At 45.6% G+C, this 17,779-nt stretch overlaps 1 protein-coding gene across 1 annotated transcript; it reads left to right on the forward strand.

Moving 5' to 3' along the window:
• The first annotated feature begins 5,002 nt into the window (after positions 1-5,002).
• pop5 (POP5 homolog, ribonuclease P/MRP subunit) lies at positions 5,003-17,576 on the forward strand. The gene is made up of 5 exons (XM_038791812.1): positions 5,003-5,096; positions 8,845-8,987; positions 14,881-15,030; positions 15,235-15,318; positions 16,864-17,576. Exons 1-5 carry the CDS (start codon positions 5,077-5,079, stop codon positions 16,932-16,934), a joined length of 468 nt encoding a protein of 155 aa, XP_038647740.1. The 5' UTR covers positions 5,003-5,076; the 3' UTR covers positions 16,935-17,576.
• Positions 17,577-17,779: the final 203 nt, after the last annotated feature.

Raw genomic sequence — 17,779 nt, forward strand, 5'->3', positions numbered from 1 at the left:
GAGCTGGAGCAAGTGGTGGAGGAACAGGCGGACACACAACCGATCGCTGCAATAGAGATGGATGGGTTGAAAGATCTACAGAGATGGCTGCTGGACAGAATTGAAGACCTGGAAAACAGAGCCCGCAGACAAAATTTGAGAATTATTGGCCTCCGAGGGGGGGCCGAAGGAGCGGACGCCACAACGTTTGTGGCAGACCTGTTGCAGCAGCTGATGGAAGCTAACTCCTTTCCGCGATCGCTGGAGCTGGACGGGGCACATGGTGCAGGTGAGGCAGCCGCGACCGCGTCCCCCCCCCCCCCCCTCCCCCTTCCCTGACCAGTGGTGGTCAGGTTCCACAGGTTCACAGACAAGGAGCGAGTCATTCAGTGGGCAAAGAGTACAAAGAGCTGTACATGGAACAACAACATCCTGCGCATCTACCAAGACCTAAACCAGGAGGTGGCCAGGCGTTGGGCAGCCTTAAAAAGAATTAAAGAGATTTTGTTCAAGAAGCACGTGAAGTTCGGTCTGCTTTTCCCGGCGCGGCTGTGGGTCACAAACCAGAGCCAGCATTGCTACTTTATGGACCCCAATGAGGCGATGGAGTTCGCAAAGGATCAGGGACTGGTGCCGAACTGAGGGCCCACGGGCCAAACTCAGAGCCTGAGTATTATTGTTTGTGGGACTTCTAGTTTTCTTGGACTGACTTTATATTTTTTGTTGCTTCACAGGTACTTTGTAGTTGCTTTTTTCCATTTTCGCTGCCTAGGGGTACAATGGGCGGGGGGGGGAACGGGTGACCCCTCCCTCTTTTGGGTTGTCGTTTTGCTTTTTCTTTGTGCTTTTCTCATTTTGGAGCTTCCAACGTAACGGAAATTTGGCCGGGAAGCAATGGGGGATAAAGTATTGGATGTAGGGGGGTGACGCAGGGACTGTGTTAGTTTTCTATCTGAGAATACACGCCAATTTGTGACCTGCCGGATGCGCCTGTGGGCTGTGACCTGGGAGATACCACAGTCCAAACTCGAGCCCTGGAATGATCCTGAGGCGGAAAGGTTCAGAGTTGCAGTGACACTGACGGCCACTGGGAGTAGGTAGCTTCCTCCTCCACATGGTGCCAAGTCCGTGAGGATATGGCACAGGTGCCGCACTGTCTCCTTGTTGAGACGGAGCCTCCTGCGGCCCATGCTGTCCGTCATCTGTTCAAACGACCAGCAACGCCTGTACACCCTGGGCTGTCGCGGGACTCCCCTCTGGAACCCTCCCTAGCCTGATGGGTGGCTGGGTACTCAGGGTGTGGGGCAGAGTCCGGCACATGGGCCGACAAGCATCAGTGGCTACTACTCCGCGACTCTCCATTCTAAGAACAAAGAACAATACAGCACAGGAACAGGCCCTTTGGCCATCCAAGCCTGTACCGGCCATGTGACCACTCTTGGCCAAAACACTCAGTACTTCCTAGTGCCATATCGCTCTAAACCATCTTATCCATCCGTTTGTCGAGATGTCTTTTGAACACCATTAATGTATCTGCTTCCACAACCTCCCCTGGCAGCGCGTTACAGGCACTCACCACCCTCTGTGTAAAAAACCGGCCTCGCACGTCTCCTCTAAACTTTGCCTCACGGACCTTAAACTTATGGCCCCGAGTGACTGAACCCCACCCCGGGAAAGAGTGCCTGTACATCCATTCCATCCATGCCCCTCATAAAGGCACGGTTCCTGTTTTTGGACTCTCCCGCTATTCACCAGCCTCGTTTCGCTTGAGCGAGAGAGTAATGAGGCCGGAAGATCGCACACATGTTCTCAGAATAAAGGGGTGGCAATTTCAGACTGAGATAAGGAGGAATTTCTTCTCTCAGTGGGTTGAGAGTCTTTGGAACTCCCTGCCACAGAGAGCTGTGGGGGCAGAGTCCTTGAGCTGTATCCTCCGATTTTGAAGTTATGTTCGGAAGAAGTGTCTAGTTTTACAATGAAAAATCCCACTGGTATGCTCTGCCCGGAGGGGCCTTGCAGCAGCGGCAGGTAAAATCCCCGCCGTTCCCAACATAAATGCCGACGACCTGCAGCGGTCACGCAATACAGCGTAGTGCCAGCCGTGCATGGACCTGGCCGGCCAAGTAGTGTCCACCTGGACCCCCCTCGCCACCCCCAGACCACCCCTCACCACTCCCTTCAGCCATCTCCGAAACCACCCAGGCCAGTAGCACAGCCCTCCCCCCTACCCCCCCAAACTGTGGCAACACTGGACACAGTCCGCAGCCGCTGCGCCAGGTTTATGTAAACGCAGATCACACGCGACCCGCATGAACTTGGTCTATCGGGGGCAGAGCATCACGGAGGGCCTCAAAGCGATGCACTAACGTTGTTGCAACAGCGTGCGGCGCACTCCTAGATGATGCCGATTGGGAGGGAGCGAAGCATCCGAAAAACGGCGCCGGCCCCGATTGGGTCGCAAACGGGATTCTCCACCCGATCGCCGAATACGATTTTGCTGTCAGGCATCGTAGAATCTGGCCCCCATGTATATATTTAAGGCTGATAGATAGATTCTTGATTAGTTGGGGAATCAGATTACGGGGAAAGGGCAGAAAAGTGGATGTGAGGAATTTTGGATCACCCATGATCCTATTGAATGGTGGAGCAGGCTTGAGGGACTGAATGGTCTACTCCTGTTCCTATCTCTTATCGTCTTATCAGGAGATACAGAGTAATGTATCTACATTTGTTTGCGATATAAAGGGAATGCAGGCTGTGAGGAGGACACAGAAAGACTGCACAGACAAACACAGGTTAAATGAGTGGGCAACAAGGTAGACGATGGAATATAATGTGGAAAATTGTGAGGTTCATTTTGGTCACAGGAATATAGGAGCAGATTTGTTTTTAAAGTATGAAACTTGTAAATGTTGATGTTCAGGTAGCCCTTGGGCTACTTTGTACAAGGAGCACAAAAACATGCAGATGCAGCAAGCAATTCGGAAAGCAAATGGCATGTTGGCCTTTATTCCAATGTGATTGTAATACAAGAATAAAGAAGTCTTGCTACAATGATTCAGCTCTTTGGTGAGATCATGCCTGGAATATTATTTTGATCTCCAGATTTGAGCAAGAATATACTTGCATTGAAGGCAAGAAAACAAAAGTTCACTGGATTGGTCCCTGGGATGAGAATGTTGTCCTATGATGAGAGACCGAGTAAATATTCTCTGGAGTTTAGAAGAATGAGAGATGATCTCATTAAAACATTCATGGTTATGAAGTGACTTGACAGAGACATTGTTTTCCTGGTTGGGGAATCTTGGCACAGTGTCGGGATAGAGGACAGATCATTTAGGGCAGAGAGGAGGAGAAATTTCTTCACTCAAAGGGTTGTGAATCTTTGGAAATCTTCACCCCACAGGGTTGTGGATGCTCCATGATTGTGCATATTTAAGGCTGAGATAGACCGATATTTGATCTCTGAAGAGAATCAATGAAAATGGGGAGCAGGCAGGAAAATGGAGTTCAGTCCAAAATCAGCCATGATCATATGGAATGGAGGAGCAAGCTTGGCGGACCTCGTGGTCTTTTCCTGCTCCTATTTATTATGTTCTCGCCACTAAAGTGTCATCCAGCTTCATAAATGAGCAGTAGAGAGAATAAGTAGCAATGAGCCCCTTAATCCTCTGCACAGACATTCCTCACGCATACACATCAAATTCCTTTACCAAGGTGCTGTCTTGCATTAAAATAATGTTGTTGCTAAATACTTCATATTGTCCACTTCGGAGGCTTGATAACACCTAAATTACCTGGGAAAATTCATCCTCTTTCCAGGAATGTGTTCATCACTGGAGACAGACAGAAGAGTGTTGCCTCCTGGTTCCTACAAGCAACACAATCAATTTCTTCTCATACAATTTGTTCCAACACAATTTTAGCAATGCCTCATTTAATATATCAAGCAGAAAACGTTCTGCCAGACATTCAAACTGGGAAATTATGCCCTTTATAAAAAAAATACTGAAATGCTGCGTTTTTGATAACACCTTGTGGTAGAGTTGTGCTTTTACTCTTCAGTGTACCCTGGACGACAGACTTAACTTTCAGTCCTAAATGGATAACCTGGAGTGGATAAAGACACTCCAATCTCCTCTAAATAATATAATTTCAGTAAGAAGTCTTACAACACCAGGTTAAAGTCCAACAGGTTTGTTTCAAATCACTAGCTTTCGGAGCGCTGCTCCTTCCTCAGGTGAATGAAGAGGTAGGTTCCAGAAACATATATATATATATAGACAAAGTCAGAGATGCAAGACAATGCTTTGAATGCGAGCATTTGCAGGTAATTAAGTCTTTACAGATCCAGAGATAGGGGTAACCCCAGGTTAAAGAGATGTGAATTGTCTCAAGCCAGGACAGTTGGTAGAATCTAGCCCAGGCCAGATGGTGAGGGGGCTGAATGTAATGCAACATGAATCCAAGGTCCCGGTACTGACGTGTGCAAAACTTGGCTATAAATTTCTGTTCAGCGATTCTGCATTGTCGCGCATCCAACGCCGGCATCTCCACATCATAAAATAATTTCATTTGTACGTGCTTCTTCTTTCAGGCACTTCAAAGACCTGACACATCAGGTTACCTTTGGAGCACACTCACTACTTTGTAGTAAAGCAAGTTTTTCACCAATGTTCCCGACAGCTCTCTGGTGAAATTGTTGTAACAATGTTGGCCTGGGTACTGGGAGAGCTCTTCAAACTGAGCATTTGTATGGGCCAAACACCTAATTAAACTGGTGTGAAATGTGGAGTAGAAATAGCTAATAATCAATGAGCTGCATTGCACACTCTGAAACAATAACAACCTCAGTGTTCATTCCACTCCACTCTTTCAAATAATAGATGAGCAGGCACTAGCCCCGCCTACACCCGGAAGCAAATCAGGAGTCCCGCCTCTACTCTGCGCCCATTGGAGCAGGGATTTGACGGTCGCTCGCCACTGCTGTTGTGAGTGGTCAGTTGCCTTGTCAATCAGTGAGGTTGCGACATTTCCTGTGTGGCAGAGTGGGGCTGCGTGAGGCTGCGTGAGGCTGCAGCCTACTTGCTGAAAGTCATGGTGCGCTTCAAATCCAGGTAATTGTGAATGCTAATGTTTTTTGGGGGATTTGGTGGGGGTGGGAAAGGTAAATAGGTAGGTAGTGATCCTGCTGGAAGATAGAGTTGAGCAGATTCCTAACACCAAACAGATTAGTTACTCAGGCATGCTTTAACTGGCAAATGTGTAACTTTCCTCAAACAGATAGGAGTCAGACTATTTAAAGATAAACTGTTACAAAGTTGAAGTCAGACATTTCATTTTATTTGCACAGGGAACATTCATTTAAAGTAATTTTTAATTGGCAAATGGAAATTGATTCAATTAATCCCATTTATCGACTACAGCTCAGCCTTCAACACCATCATTCCTACGAAACCCATCTCCAAACTCCGTGGCCTTGACCTCGGCTCCTCCCTCTGCAACTGGATCTTGAACTTTCTAACCCACAGGCCACAATCAGTAAAGATAGGCAACAACACCTCCTCCGCGATCATCCTCAACACCGGTGCCCCACAAGGCTGTGTCCTCAGCCCTCTAATATACTCCTTATACACCTATGACTGTGTGGCCAAATTCCCCTCCAACTCGATTTTCAAATTTGCTGATGACACCACTGTAGTGGGTCGGATTTCAAACAATGACGAGACAGAGTATAGGAATGAGATAAAGAAACTGGTGAACTCCCTCAATGTCAACAAAACGAAGGAGATTGTCATCGACTTCAGGAAGCGTAGTGGAGAACATGCCCCTGTCTACATCAATGGGAACGAAGTAGAAAGGGTCGAGAGCTTCAAGTTTTTAGGTGTGCAGATCACCAACAGCCTGTCCTGGTCCCCCCATGCCGACACTATAGTTAAGAAAGCCCACCAACAACTCAACTTTCTCAGAAGACTAAGGAAATTTGGTATGTCCAGCTACAACCCTCACCAATTTCTACAGATGCACCATAGAAAGCATTCTTTCTGGTTGTATCACAGCCTGGTATGGAGCCTGCTCTGCCCAAGACCGCAGGAAACTACAAAAGGTTGTGAATGTAGCCCAGTCCATCACGCAAACCAGCCTCCCATCCAGTGACTCTATCTGTAATTCCCGCTGCCTCAGAAAGGCAGCCAGCATAATTATGGTCCCCACGCACCCCGGACATACTCTCTTCCACCGTCTTCCGTCAGGAAAGAAATACCAAAGTTTGAGGTCGCGTACCAACCGACTCAAAATCAGCTTCTTCCCTACTGCCACCAGACCTTTGAATGGACCTATCTCGTATTAAGTTGATCTTTTCCCTACACTTTGCTATAACTATCATTATATTCTGCAATCTCTCCATCCTTCCCTATGTACGGTATTGTTTGTACGGCGTGCAAGAAACAACACTTTTCACTATACTAATACATGTGACAATAATAAAATCAAAATCAAATTTCTGGAGTTTCAAACCTATACTCGGTGAAAGAGCATATCTTGATGAGCTAGAGCTTTTAAGTGTCAGCTCATGTACCATTAAAATGCATGGACATGTTGAACCCTCTGAATGGGGAAACAAAATATGTTGGGAATAAGAACAGAATATGTTCAACGGGTCATCTGGGGAAGGTTCACATGCAGATCAGTGGCCTTTCATCGGAACTGGAGTGACAGAGCAAGAGTAGGAAGGCAGTGCAGGTGTCCCCTGTGGTCATCTCCCTGCAAAACGGGTATAACGTTTTGGAGACAGTTGAGGGAGTTGGCTCACCAGGGGAAGGGAGCAGCACCCAGGTTCATGGCACCGTGGCTGACTCTGCTGTGCAGGAGGGCAGGAAGAAGACTGGTAGGGCTATAGTGATAGGGGACTCAATTGTTTGTAAGGGGAATAGACAGGCGGTTCAGTGGACACAATCGAGACTCCAGGATGTTATGTTGCCTCTCTGGTGCAAGGGTCAAGGATGTCTTGGAGCGGCTGCAGATATTCTGGGGGGAGGGGGGGAAGGGGAACAGCCAGCTGTTGTGGTGCACATAGACACCAAATATATACAGTTCTACAAGCTGAATTCAGGGAGTTAGGAGTTAAACTAAAAAATAGGATCTCAAAGATAGTAATCTCAGGATTGCTACCAGTGCCATGAGCTAGTCAGAGTAGGAATGTCAGGATAGATAGGATGAATGTGAGGCTCGAGAGATGGTACAAGAGGGATGGATTCAAATTCCTGGGACATTGGAACCGGTTCTGGGGGAGGTGTGACCAGTACAAACCGGACAGTCTGAACCTGAGCAGGAATGGAATCGATGTCCTAAGTTTACCAGTGCTGTTATGGAGGGATTAAACTAATGTGGCAGGGGGATGGAAACCAATGCAGGAAGTCTGGAGGGAAGTAAAACGGGCCCAGAAACAAAAAGCAGTAAGGGGGAAAGTGAAAGGCAGAGAAGCCACAGTCAAAAATCAAAAAGGGCCACAGTACAGGGTACAGTGACTGAGGAGAAGGTGAAAAGGAAATTATGAGGGGAAATTATATTAACTAGGGATGTAGGGTGGAATTTAATGGGAAAAGTTAAGTTCATTTGTGGCAGGTTTTTCAGGGAGTTTCCCGCTGGCTCTGCAGCAAGTTCCCCTCCACTACTCAATTGCACTTAAGTCACTTTTTTGGGCCCGGGAAGTTTCTAACCAGTTGTAGCCCACTATTTTTCAGCACTGGGTAACAGAACTCCAAGATTGGGCCACCATTTTGAAAGGGTGCCCCGATCTCTTAAGTGAGCCTCCCCCCTGGGCATTAGTTCGAACCCCCCCCCTCCCCAAAGTGAGGACACCGAGCTATGGGGTCCCACGGCCCCTCCCCCTATTCAGGACCCCCCCCATCCCCTTACAAGCCCCCCCCTCCATCACCCTCCCCCAACGTACCAGAGGCCCCTACTTACCTACCATGCACCCCCTACCCTTCAAAACCCTCTTCACCCTCCTTTCATGAGCAAGGCCCCCCCTTGGGCCCCACCCCTTGACAGTGCTACCCTGGCACCTGGGCACCCTTGCACTTCCATGCCCCTGTATCGTGGCAGTACCACCTGGGTACCTTGGCAGAGCTAGGGTGGCAGTGCCAAGGTGCCCATGTTACAGGAGGAGAGCCAAGGAGCCATCCTGTACTATCTCTGAACCAGAAGATCCCCCCCCCCGGTGCCATTCCACCTGGCCCGCATTTGTGTGGACCAGTACTGAACAGCGCACGGCTGAGGCCTCGCTGGGAGGCTGGTAAATCCCAGGTAAGTGCTCTGAAGTAGGTTTAAAATCTACTCAGGTGTGCGCCGCTTGGTCACTCCCGTTTTGGGCATGATTCCAATTCAGACACCTTGCAGGACTTTGGTAGATCCCATGAGGTGCGAAGGCTGCCGGGAAGCCTGTGAGAGGCCTCTCCCAGGATCTACCGACTGCGTTCTGCTCCCGCTGGAGCGCAGCGCGGCCGTACTCTCTGGAATTTAGAAGGTTATGGGGGGATTTGGTTGAAGTTTTCTGGATGATTATGGGAACAAATAGGATAGATAGAGACAATTTTCACGGTTGGGGAATCCGGGACACGTAGTGAACCCAGATGGGTTTTGATGACAATCATTAGACTTCAGATTTTAATTGATTTCAAACTGGGATTTGAACCAGGTTGCAGAAGCATTATCTTGGGTCTCTGAATTACTAGACCAGTGACATTACAACTGTGCCACCATCACCCATAGCAAAAACAGCTGCTGTGTGAAGTTTGTGTGAGACAGTACAGAGTAAATATCTGAGGTGTTCCAAGTAAATTTGTGGCATTTCTCCACATGCAGGTACCTCCTATGCGAGATAGTGTTCGAGAACCCACTGTCCCGACAGTGTATTGAGGAGAAGAACATCTATAAAACAGTTAAAGATGCAATCGTTCGCGCGCATGGTGACTTTGGGTTTGGCTGTTGCTCCTTATCTCTGGCAGGTTTGTAATGGAAGGTCCACAATAATTAAATTATAATACAGTAAGAAGTCTTACAACACCAGGTTAAAGTCCAACAGGTTTGTTTCAAACACTAGCTTTCGGAGCACGGCTCCTTCTTCAGGTGAATGCTCCGAAAGCCGTGCTCCGAAAGCTCGTGTTTGAAACAAACCTGTTGGACTTTAACCTGGTGTTGTAAGACTTCTTACTGTGCTCACCCCAGTCCAACGCCGGCATCTCCACATCATAAATTATAATAATCTTTATTATTGTCACAAGTAGGCTTACATTAATACTGTCATGAAAGTACTGTGAAAAGTCCCTAGTCGCCACATTCCGGCGCCTGTTCAGGTGCACAGAGGGAGAATTCAGAATGTCCAATTCACCTAACAGCACGTCTTTCAGGCCTTGTGTGAGGAAACTGGAGCATCCGAGGAAACCCACGCAGACACCGGGAGAACATGCAGACTCCGCACAGACAGTGACCCAAGCCTGGAATTGAACCTGGGACCCTGGAGCTGTGAAGCAAGTGCTAACCACTGTGCTATAAATTGAATGTCTTAGTTGGGAGCACTGAATTGAGCTGGTGTGTCATTGTAAAATTAACTGAAGAGGTTGCATCCTTGTTCAGTTATTTTCATTTATTCTGGACCAGAGGTTAGTTGGATTTTTTTTCTGTATCTTGTGTTTGGCCTGTGTTGCAATCCCCAGTTTATATGGCATTATTTGTTCTCCAGCACGGCTGCAACCAATGTTCCAATTTTCCACAGCTCATGGGTGGGAATGAGAGATTCAATCAGAGTTCTCCTTCCTGATCACTGAAGGCTGCTAGAAACCGCATGATGTAAACACCATAGAACAACACCAGCCTTGACTCAGATACATTTTTCTTCCTGGACAAAATTGAGAGGAAGAACTTTTTCCACAGACTCAGCGGACCATAGGCTGCTTTCCCCTTTGAGAGAGGGCTGACTGGCAGTGATTTAACCTGAGGGTCACCACACCTCAGTTGAGTGCCAAGGTTAAGAAGATTTTCCTTTAATGAATAACCTCAGTCAGTACGGGAATTGAATCTCTGCTGTTGGCATCGCTCTGAATCACAAACCAGCCATCCAACCAACCCCGGAGAGGGGAGGCAGGAAACCTATTTCATCAAACCAGTAAGATTTCTAACTCATCAATAATGATAACAGCACAGCTACTAACGTCTGCAAGCTTCAGAATAGTGTTTCATCTACTTAATCTTTATGCTGTCGGTCCATTTTGTTTTAATTCCAGCACTGGGCATTTTGTTTGTGGTTTTAACTCTTGCATTATGTTATTTCTCTTTACTTTCTGCCTGATCTAACCTTCAATACAAGTACACCATTCATCCTTCCTATTTGACCCTAAGCTGAGCTTGCATGTTCTCTTCTTGATTCAACCTCCCACCACATTGCTTGTCTCTCCTCTCCGTTCACCCCCCCCCAACCAGATTTCAGCCATGTGTCTGTAATCTCCACCTCAACTGTTCAAATAACCTTCATAGACGACCTTCAATCTTCCACCTTCCATAAAGTTGAGATCATCCAAAATTCTGCTGCTACATTCTGATTTGCACCAAGCCTAAATCGGCCATCATTAGCGTGCTTGCTGAGCTTGTGTTGACTTCCAGTTCAGCAATGCATCCAATCCAAAATTCTCAGATTTGTGTTCATATCCCTCCATGGTCTCATCCTTCCCTAAATTCTTCTAGTGCTTTCAAGATCTGTGTGTTACTCCCAACTCTGGTCTGCCCCTCTTTCCTTCACACTCCCTTTGGTGGTTTTGCCTTCAGCTGGCTAAGCCCCAAGCTCCAGACTTCGCTCGAAACCTCTCTGCTTCATTCCCCTCCAAAACTTTCGGTCACCTGCCCTAATCTCATTTCTTTGGCTCAATGTCAATTTTCTTATTTGTTTACATTCTGTGAAGCATGTTTTCAATGTTATAGATGTTATTTGATGTTCTAAAATTCCTACAGAGCAGAAGGAGGCCATTCGGCTCATCGGGTCTGCACTGACACATCGAAGGTGCACCCGACCAAGATCCATCCCCCGCTCTATCCCTGTAACCCCACCCAACCTTTGGGGCAATTTAACCCACACACCTTTGGATTGCGGGAGGAAACGGGAGCCCCCGGAGGAAACTCACGCAGTCAAGGGGAGAACATGCAAACTCCACACAGTCATCCGAGGTTGGAATCGAACCTGTGTCCCTGGTACTGTGAGGCAGCAGTTCTGACCACTGTGTCACCATGCTTCCTGCATTAGATACATTCTATAAGTACAAGTTGTTGTTGGTAGTTTTAATTCTGTCTGGAGATAGTCTCAAACTGTGCGTACGTGTGTGTGAAAGAAAGAACTTCACATAGGATGGCACAGTGGTGCAGAGTGGTTAGCAATGCTGCCACACGGTGCCAAGGACCCGGGTTCGATCCCAGATCTGGGTCACTGTCCGTGTAGAGTTTGCACGTTCTCCCTGTGCCTGCATGGGTCTCAGCCCCACAACCCAAAAAACATGTGCAAGGTAGTGAATTGGCCATGCTAAATTGCCCCTTAATTGGGGGGGAAAAATAATTGGATACTCCAAATTTATTGAAAAAAAGAACTTCAAAGTACTGGAAATCTGAAATGAAAATAGGAAATGTTAGCAATATATGGCAGGTCACACTGCAGAAGAAGGGTGTAGACTCCTGATCAGAAGGGAAAACTAGGTAATAAGCAAGTATTTTATTTAAGTTGGACAGAAGATAAGATTCACCAATCATGGAGAGGGAGTTATTGGGTTGAATGACTTGAAAACTTCATTTAGATTATTTAAGAGATGTGACAATGGAAAACCATAAGAAAAAAAAAAGGCATTTGAGACGCTGAAAAACCTATAGGAAGCCAAAGATATGTAACACTGCAATTCTCCTCACCATTTTATGTCTATTAATGGTTGTCCATATGTGCAGATTCACCCCTCTGATTGTCGTGGAATCTTCAGGAATTAAAAATTCATCTACTGGATTTTGACATGAGTAACCAAAGACGGTGGGCGGGATTCTCCCAGCCCTGGGCCAGGCCGGAGAATCCCCGCAAACGGGCCACGCCGCCTGAAGATTGGAGGAGCGCCTCGAAGATTGAATCCATTAACCTTTAGTGACTGTTTTTAACAGCAGTTTATTGAAACTCGCTCTAATTATTCACCTCACCCGGCAATGTGAGGCGCCACCAATTTCTAATTACTGGCTGGGAGCCACAGTCAATACTCCAGGGAGGCAATGGCGTAGTGGTATTGTCGCTGGACTAGTAATACAGTGACATGTTCTGGAAACCTGGGTTCAAATCCCACCATCATGGCAGATGATGAAATATGAATTCGGTAAAAAATCTGGAATTAATGAAACCATTGTCATAGAAGTCTCAGTAACCTACCCTATCCCAGTAACCCCCACTTAACCTTTTTGGATACGAAGAGCAATTTAGCATGGCCAATCCACCTAACCCGCACATCTTTGGACTGTGGGAGGAAACCGGAGCACCCGGAGGAAACCCACGCACACAGGGGGAGGACGTGCAGACTCTGCACAGTGACCAAAGCCGGGAATCGAAGCTGTGAAACAACTGTGCAAACCACTATGCTACCGTGCTGCCCTGTCGATTGTTGTAAAAATCCATCTGGTTCACTAATGCACTTTAGGCAAGGAAACATGTCGTCCTTACCTAAGTTTAACAAATTTTAAAAAAATATATAGACATGTTTTCTGATCACCGATAGTGAACTATCCTCATCCACATCCTCATCCACATTCATACTGTATGAAACATTAGTGTTACATTTTTCATGTTCCATTCATATAAATCCAGTAATGTGATTTTTTTTTTTTAAATTATGCATTCAGTATCAGCAGTAATGCAGATCTGTCCTCCTCTGACTTGTGTCCATGACAGGTCTATCTCTCCTTAGCTACAACCTATCCCTAACCTTCTATTCTGCCCCACCTCCTCCACCCTCTTTTCCAACTATATAATTCCTCACATTTCTAACTCTCTTCAGTTCTGTAGAAGTCATATGGACTCGACGTTAACTCTGTTTCGCTCTCCACAGATGCTGCCAGACCTGCTGAGTTTATTCAGCATTTTCTGTTTTATTTATCTGCAGTAATGTCGTTGTGTTTAGGGATTTGAAGAGGAAATCTTTCCTGGCTATGTCACAAGTCTTCTCATATTCTGTCGCTTCCCAAACTCAAAAGGTTAAACATCCTGTCAGACTGTGACCTACACTAAAAGCAAGGAGTGAAATTATTAAACATTTGATACTTATATTGCCAGAATGGTTCATTCGCAGAACAAATCCAGCAACTCTCGGTATCATTTACGATTTTGAGAATAACTCTACCACTGTTTGGTCAAGTCAGCTCCATCTTGTCATTCAACGATAAGTCTATCTTTGTATTTTTCTAAAAAGCTATTATTCTGAATACAGCGTACAAATGGGTGCACAACGTGAATCTTGTTCCTTAAATACCAGGCGTAAGGAATTTTAGTTCCATGAGAGACAAGAGGAACTGGAAGGGAGGTCTAAGAGGTGTTCTAAATTCTGGGGGGTTTTGATGAGAATAAATAAGGGGCAATTGTTTCCACCTGAGGGTAACGGAAGTGAACAAATTTAAGATTTATTACCACACTCCAGAGGGAAGATGAGGGTAATTTATTTTTCAGTACAGAAGATTGCTGTTTTCTGATTGCTGATTACTGCCCAAAAGGTTGGTGGAAACAGATTAAATTGTAACATTAAAAAGGTATAATATATATATTTTAAAGATGCATTTTCTGGGCTATAGTGAAAGATCAGTAGCGTGGATCTAATTAGACCACAATGGATTGAATGGCCTCTGTGCTCTATAATTCTATATGGGCGGAACGGTAACAGTGGTTAGCACTGTTGCTTCATAGCGCCAGGGTCCCAGGTTCGATTCCCGGCTTGGGTCACTGTCTGTGTGGAGTCTGCACATTATCCCTGTGTCTGTGTGGGTTTCCTCCTATAAGTCCCGAAAGAGGCGCTGTTAGGTAATTTGGACATTCTGAATTCTCCCTCAAGTGTACCTGAACAGGTGTTGGGAGTGTGGCGACTAGGGGTTTTTCACATTAATTTCATTGCAGTGTTAATGTAAGCCTACTTGTGACAATAAAGATTATTATTATGCTATGTAACAAAGCAAATGCTCTAGAATGTTTTTCAAACTTTTTTTCCGGGGACCCATTTTTACCAACCAGCCAACCTTCAGGACCCAACCCGGCCGACCTTCGCGGCCTATGCCAGCTGACCTGCGCAACTCACCATTTTCTCTTGCCTTGTTTGTTGCTGACAAAAATGGAGGAAATGGTTTTGGGTCCCTTTGGCCCCAATGGTCCCTTTGCCCCCCCCCCCCCCCCCCCAACTTGTAAAAACAAACGGCTGCGACAATATTTTTTTAAAAATGCGGCCACACTGCGCATGAATGCCCGATCACGGTGCGCATGTGCATAGTTCACCGATCATTGGGCACGTATGCGCAGTGCGGCAAAAAACTTTTTATCTGTTCCTGGCCATTTTGAAGGCCGCTCGCAATGCCTGCTCTAGAATTTAACATACTTATTTGATTATATAGATAGGCTTCTCTTTTTCTTTTAATATGTACAAAAGTCAACTTGTATTGTCTCAGCCAGTTTTGTTCTTGGGTTGCGAGGAAAGATTAAGAGTGCATAGATTCTGCTTGGATCTATTTAGTTTATTCCGACTGCTTTGAACCCTAAAAGGACCAGTACAAAAATACACAAAGGATAACATCATTTCCATAAGTAACAGTGTGTTGATTTACTGACCCTGTTTTCTTTCTTCCCACCTCTCTCAGTCAAGTACCTAAATGCCTACACAGGAATCATCTTGTTGCGGTGTCGAAAAGACTTCTACCGAATGCTGTGGTCAGCCCTGCCATTTATCACCTTCCTGGAGAACAAGAACCAGAAATACCCATGTTTCTTTCACACATTGCATGTGGGAGGTAAGAATGCTAGAACTTTTTTGATCCAGGATTGACCATTGAACCATTGCACATGTCCCAGGTACAAGCACGTCCACAAGGTTTATCTTATGTTGATCTGCTTTTCCCCCCACCTTTTTTGTCTTTTTAAATCCCTATATTATTGATGTTTATTTACTTTTAAAAGAACAATGTTAATTATGATGAATTCTGGTCCATTTTGAGGTACTATCCGAACTTGCCAGAAGTTCCTCATCCAGTATAATCGCAAGCAGTTGCTGCTCCTCCTGAAAGACTGCAAAACCAAAGGTGAGGAAATTTTACTTTTTCACAGAATCATAGAATACAGTGCAGAAGAATTCCTTTGGCCCATTGAGTATGAAAGACACCTGACCCGTCTACCTAATCCCATTTACCAGCACTTGGTTCATAGTCTTGGAATGTTATGACATGCCAAGTGCTCATCCGGGACTTTTTAAAGTATGAAGCAATCGCCTCGACCACCCTCCCAGGCTGTGATTCTAGACAGTCACCCCCTCTGGGTAAAAGGGTTTTCCTCAAATACCGCTTAAATCTCCTGCCCCTCACCTTGAACTGGTGTCCTGACACTTCAACTAAGGGGAACAGCTGCTCCCTATTCTCCTCTCCCCCCCCCCCCCCCCCCCCCTCTCCATGCCCCTCATAGTCTTGTACACCTCAATCAGGTCACCCCTCTGTCTTCTCTGCTCCAGCGAAAACAACCCAAGCCTATCCAACCTTTCTTTATAACTTAAATGTTCATCCCAGGCAACATTTTGTGAGTCGCCTCTGCAGCCCCTCCAGCGCAATTACATCCTACATGTAATGTGGCGGCCAGAATTGCACATAGTACTCCAGCTGTGGCCCCACCAATACAACTCCAACATGACATCCCTGATTTTGTAATCTATGCCTCAATTGATAAAGGCAAGTGTCCCATATGCCTTTTTCACCACTCTATTGACCTGCCCTTCTGACTTCAGAAATCTATGGACAAACACTCCAAGGTCCCTTTATTCCTCGGAACTTCTCTGTCTTAGGCCATTTATTCAATACTTTCTTGAGTTGGTATTTTCAGAGGCTCCATCACTTTCAAAAAAAGCTTGGTTTTCTTTTAAGTGCAGTGATATGCCTGGGATCGGTTTACAGGATACCTTCTGGGGCATATGATATTGAATCAGCAGAGCTAAAGTAAGCTAAATGATCTCTGCAGACCCCACTCCACCCCCAATAATTTGGCTGTTTGTGAGCAGCAGTGTTAATAAATCAGCCAGAGTTCCTTCAGAATTAAATGAGTGCAGTGGTTAGCACTGCTGCCTCACAGTACCAAAGACCCGGATTTGATCCCAGATCACTGTCCATGTGGGTTGCATTCTCACCATGTCTGCAATGGTCTCACACCCACAACCCAAAGATGTGCAGGTAGGTGGATTGACCCTGCTAAATTGCCCCTTAATTGAAAAAAAGAATTGGGCACTTTAAATTAAATGAGGTGTATAGCAACAGTGCTAACCACTGTGCTGCTGTGCCGCCCAGACTCCAGACTCATAGCAATGTGGTTGACTATTAACTGCCCCTTCAAGGGCAGTGAGGGATGGGCAATAAATGCTGGCCCAGTCAGCAACACCTACATCCCATGAACAAATTTTTAAAAAATTGTCACCTTCTGCTTGCTGCACAGAAATTGTCCTATAATCACAAACCGCTCAAGGAGTGAAGGATAAAATTGTAAACAGAAAAGAGCTCCAAGGTGGATGACTGTAATGAAATAATTTGTATTTTTGACGCATCCAAACAGATGTTGCGTATCCTTAACCTGTTGTTCCTTCCTTTCAGGAGAGAGGGAATCTGTTGAAAGATCTATCTCGAGTTGTTCGCTAAAGGAATTGGAGGGCGATCATTCATAGTACAGAGATGAAGAACTGGAGGGATCAGGCTGATTAAATGTCTTCTGAAAATAAATCACTGGTAACAGTGCAAAGGACAACATCCCCAATTATTATTGCACAATTCCCATTTTTCATTACAAGACTGTCTTGGAATGTAGAAATTCCAGTCCAACAATCCTTGCCAATAAGGGACATCAATAAAAGTGAGTGCAGCACACTATTGTTGGTATTTGATGCTGATCCTAAAGGGCAGAATCCCATCCAGGAATGTGGAAAAGCAAGCAGTGGTCTGCAGGCTGGAACAACTACAAGTGCTTTAGCTTCCCAGAAATGATATTTTTTTAAATGGCTGTTACAAAACTTTGTTGGAGCTGACAGGGTCATGGCAGAAAAATGTATTCTTTTGTGGGGGAGGTCATAATCACTGAGTCATAAAATAAACATGCAATGGATTGTAAGTATAGTTACCTACAGCATACTGCAGTTTCATGAATTTGCTAATCCTGCCTCATGTACAAATTATTGGATTTGAACAGCTACAAAATAAGTGATATTTTAATTTGACTATTAATCCTGTAAATTTATGAATTGTAACATTGTGTGATTAATGAGACAAACCTGTGTTAAAGGACTGATTACAAATAGAGAATCTGCACACTCTTTTGCTTTTTCTGGCATTTCCTCCCCTTATCCTTCCATATACTGTACCAGGGCAAGTGTTAAAAACATTTATTTCATGATAGATGGTCATTGAACCACTGCAATCCATTCTGTAGTAGCTTGGTAAGCCATTTCAGAGGGTCATCGCAATAGGCTAGATCAGGTAAGGATGGCAGATTTATTTCCCGAAAGGACACTAGTCA

Source organism: Scyliorhinus canicula, chromosome 1 (genome assembly GCF_902713615.1).
Source record: "Scyliorhinus canicula chromosome 1, sScyCan1.1, whole genome shotgun sequence".
Lineage (NCBI taxonomy): Eukaryota > Metazoa > Chordata > Chondrichthyes > Carcharhiniformes > Scyliorhinidae > Scyliorhinus > Scyliorhinus canicula.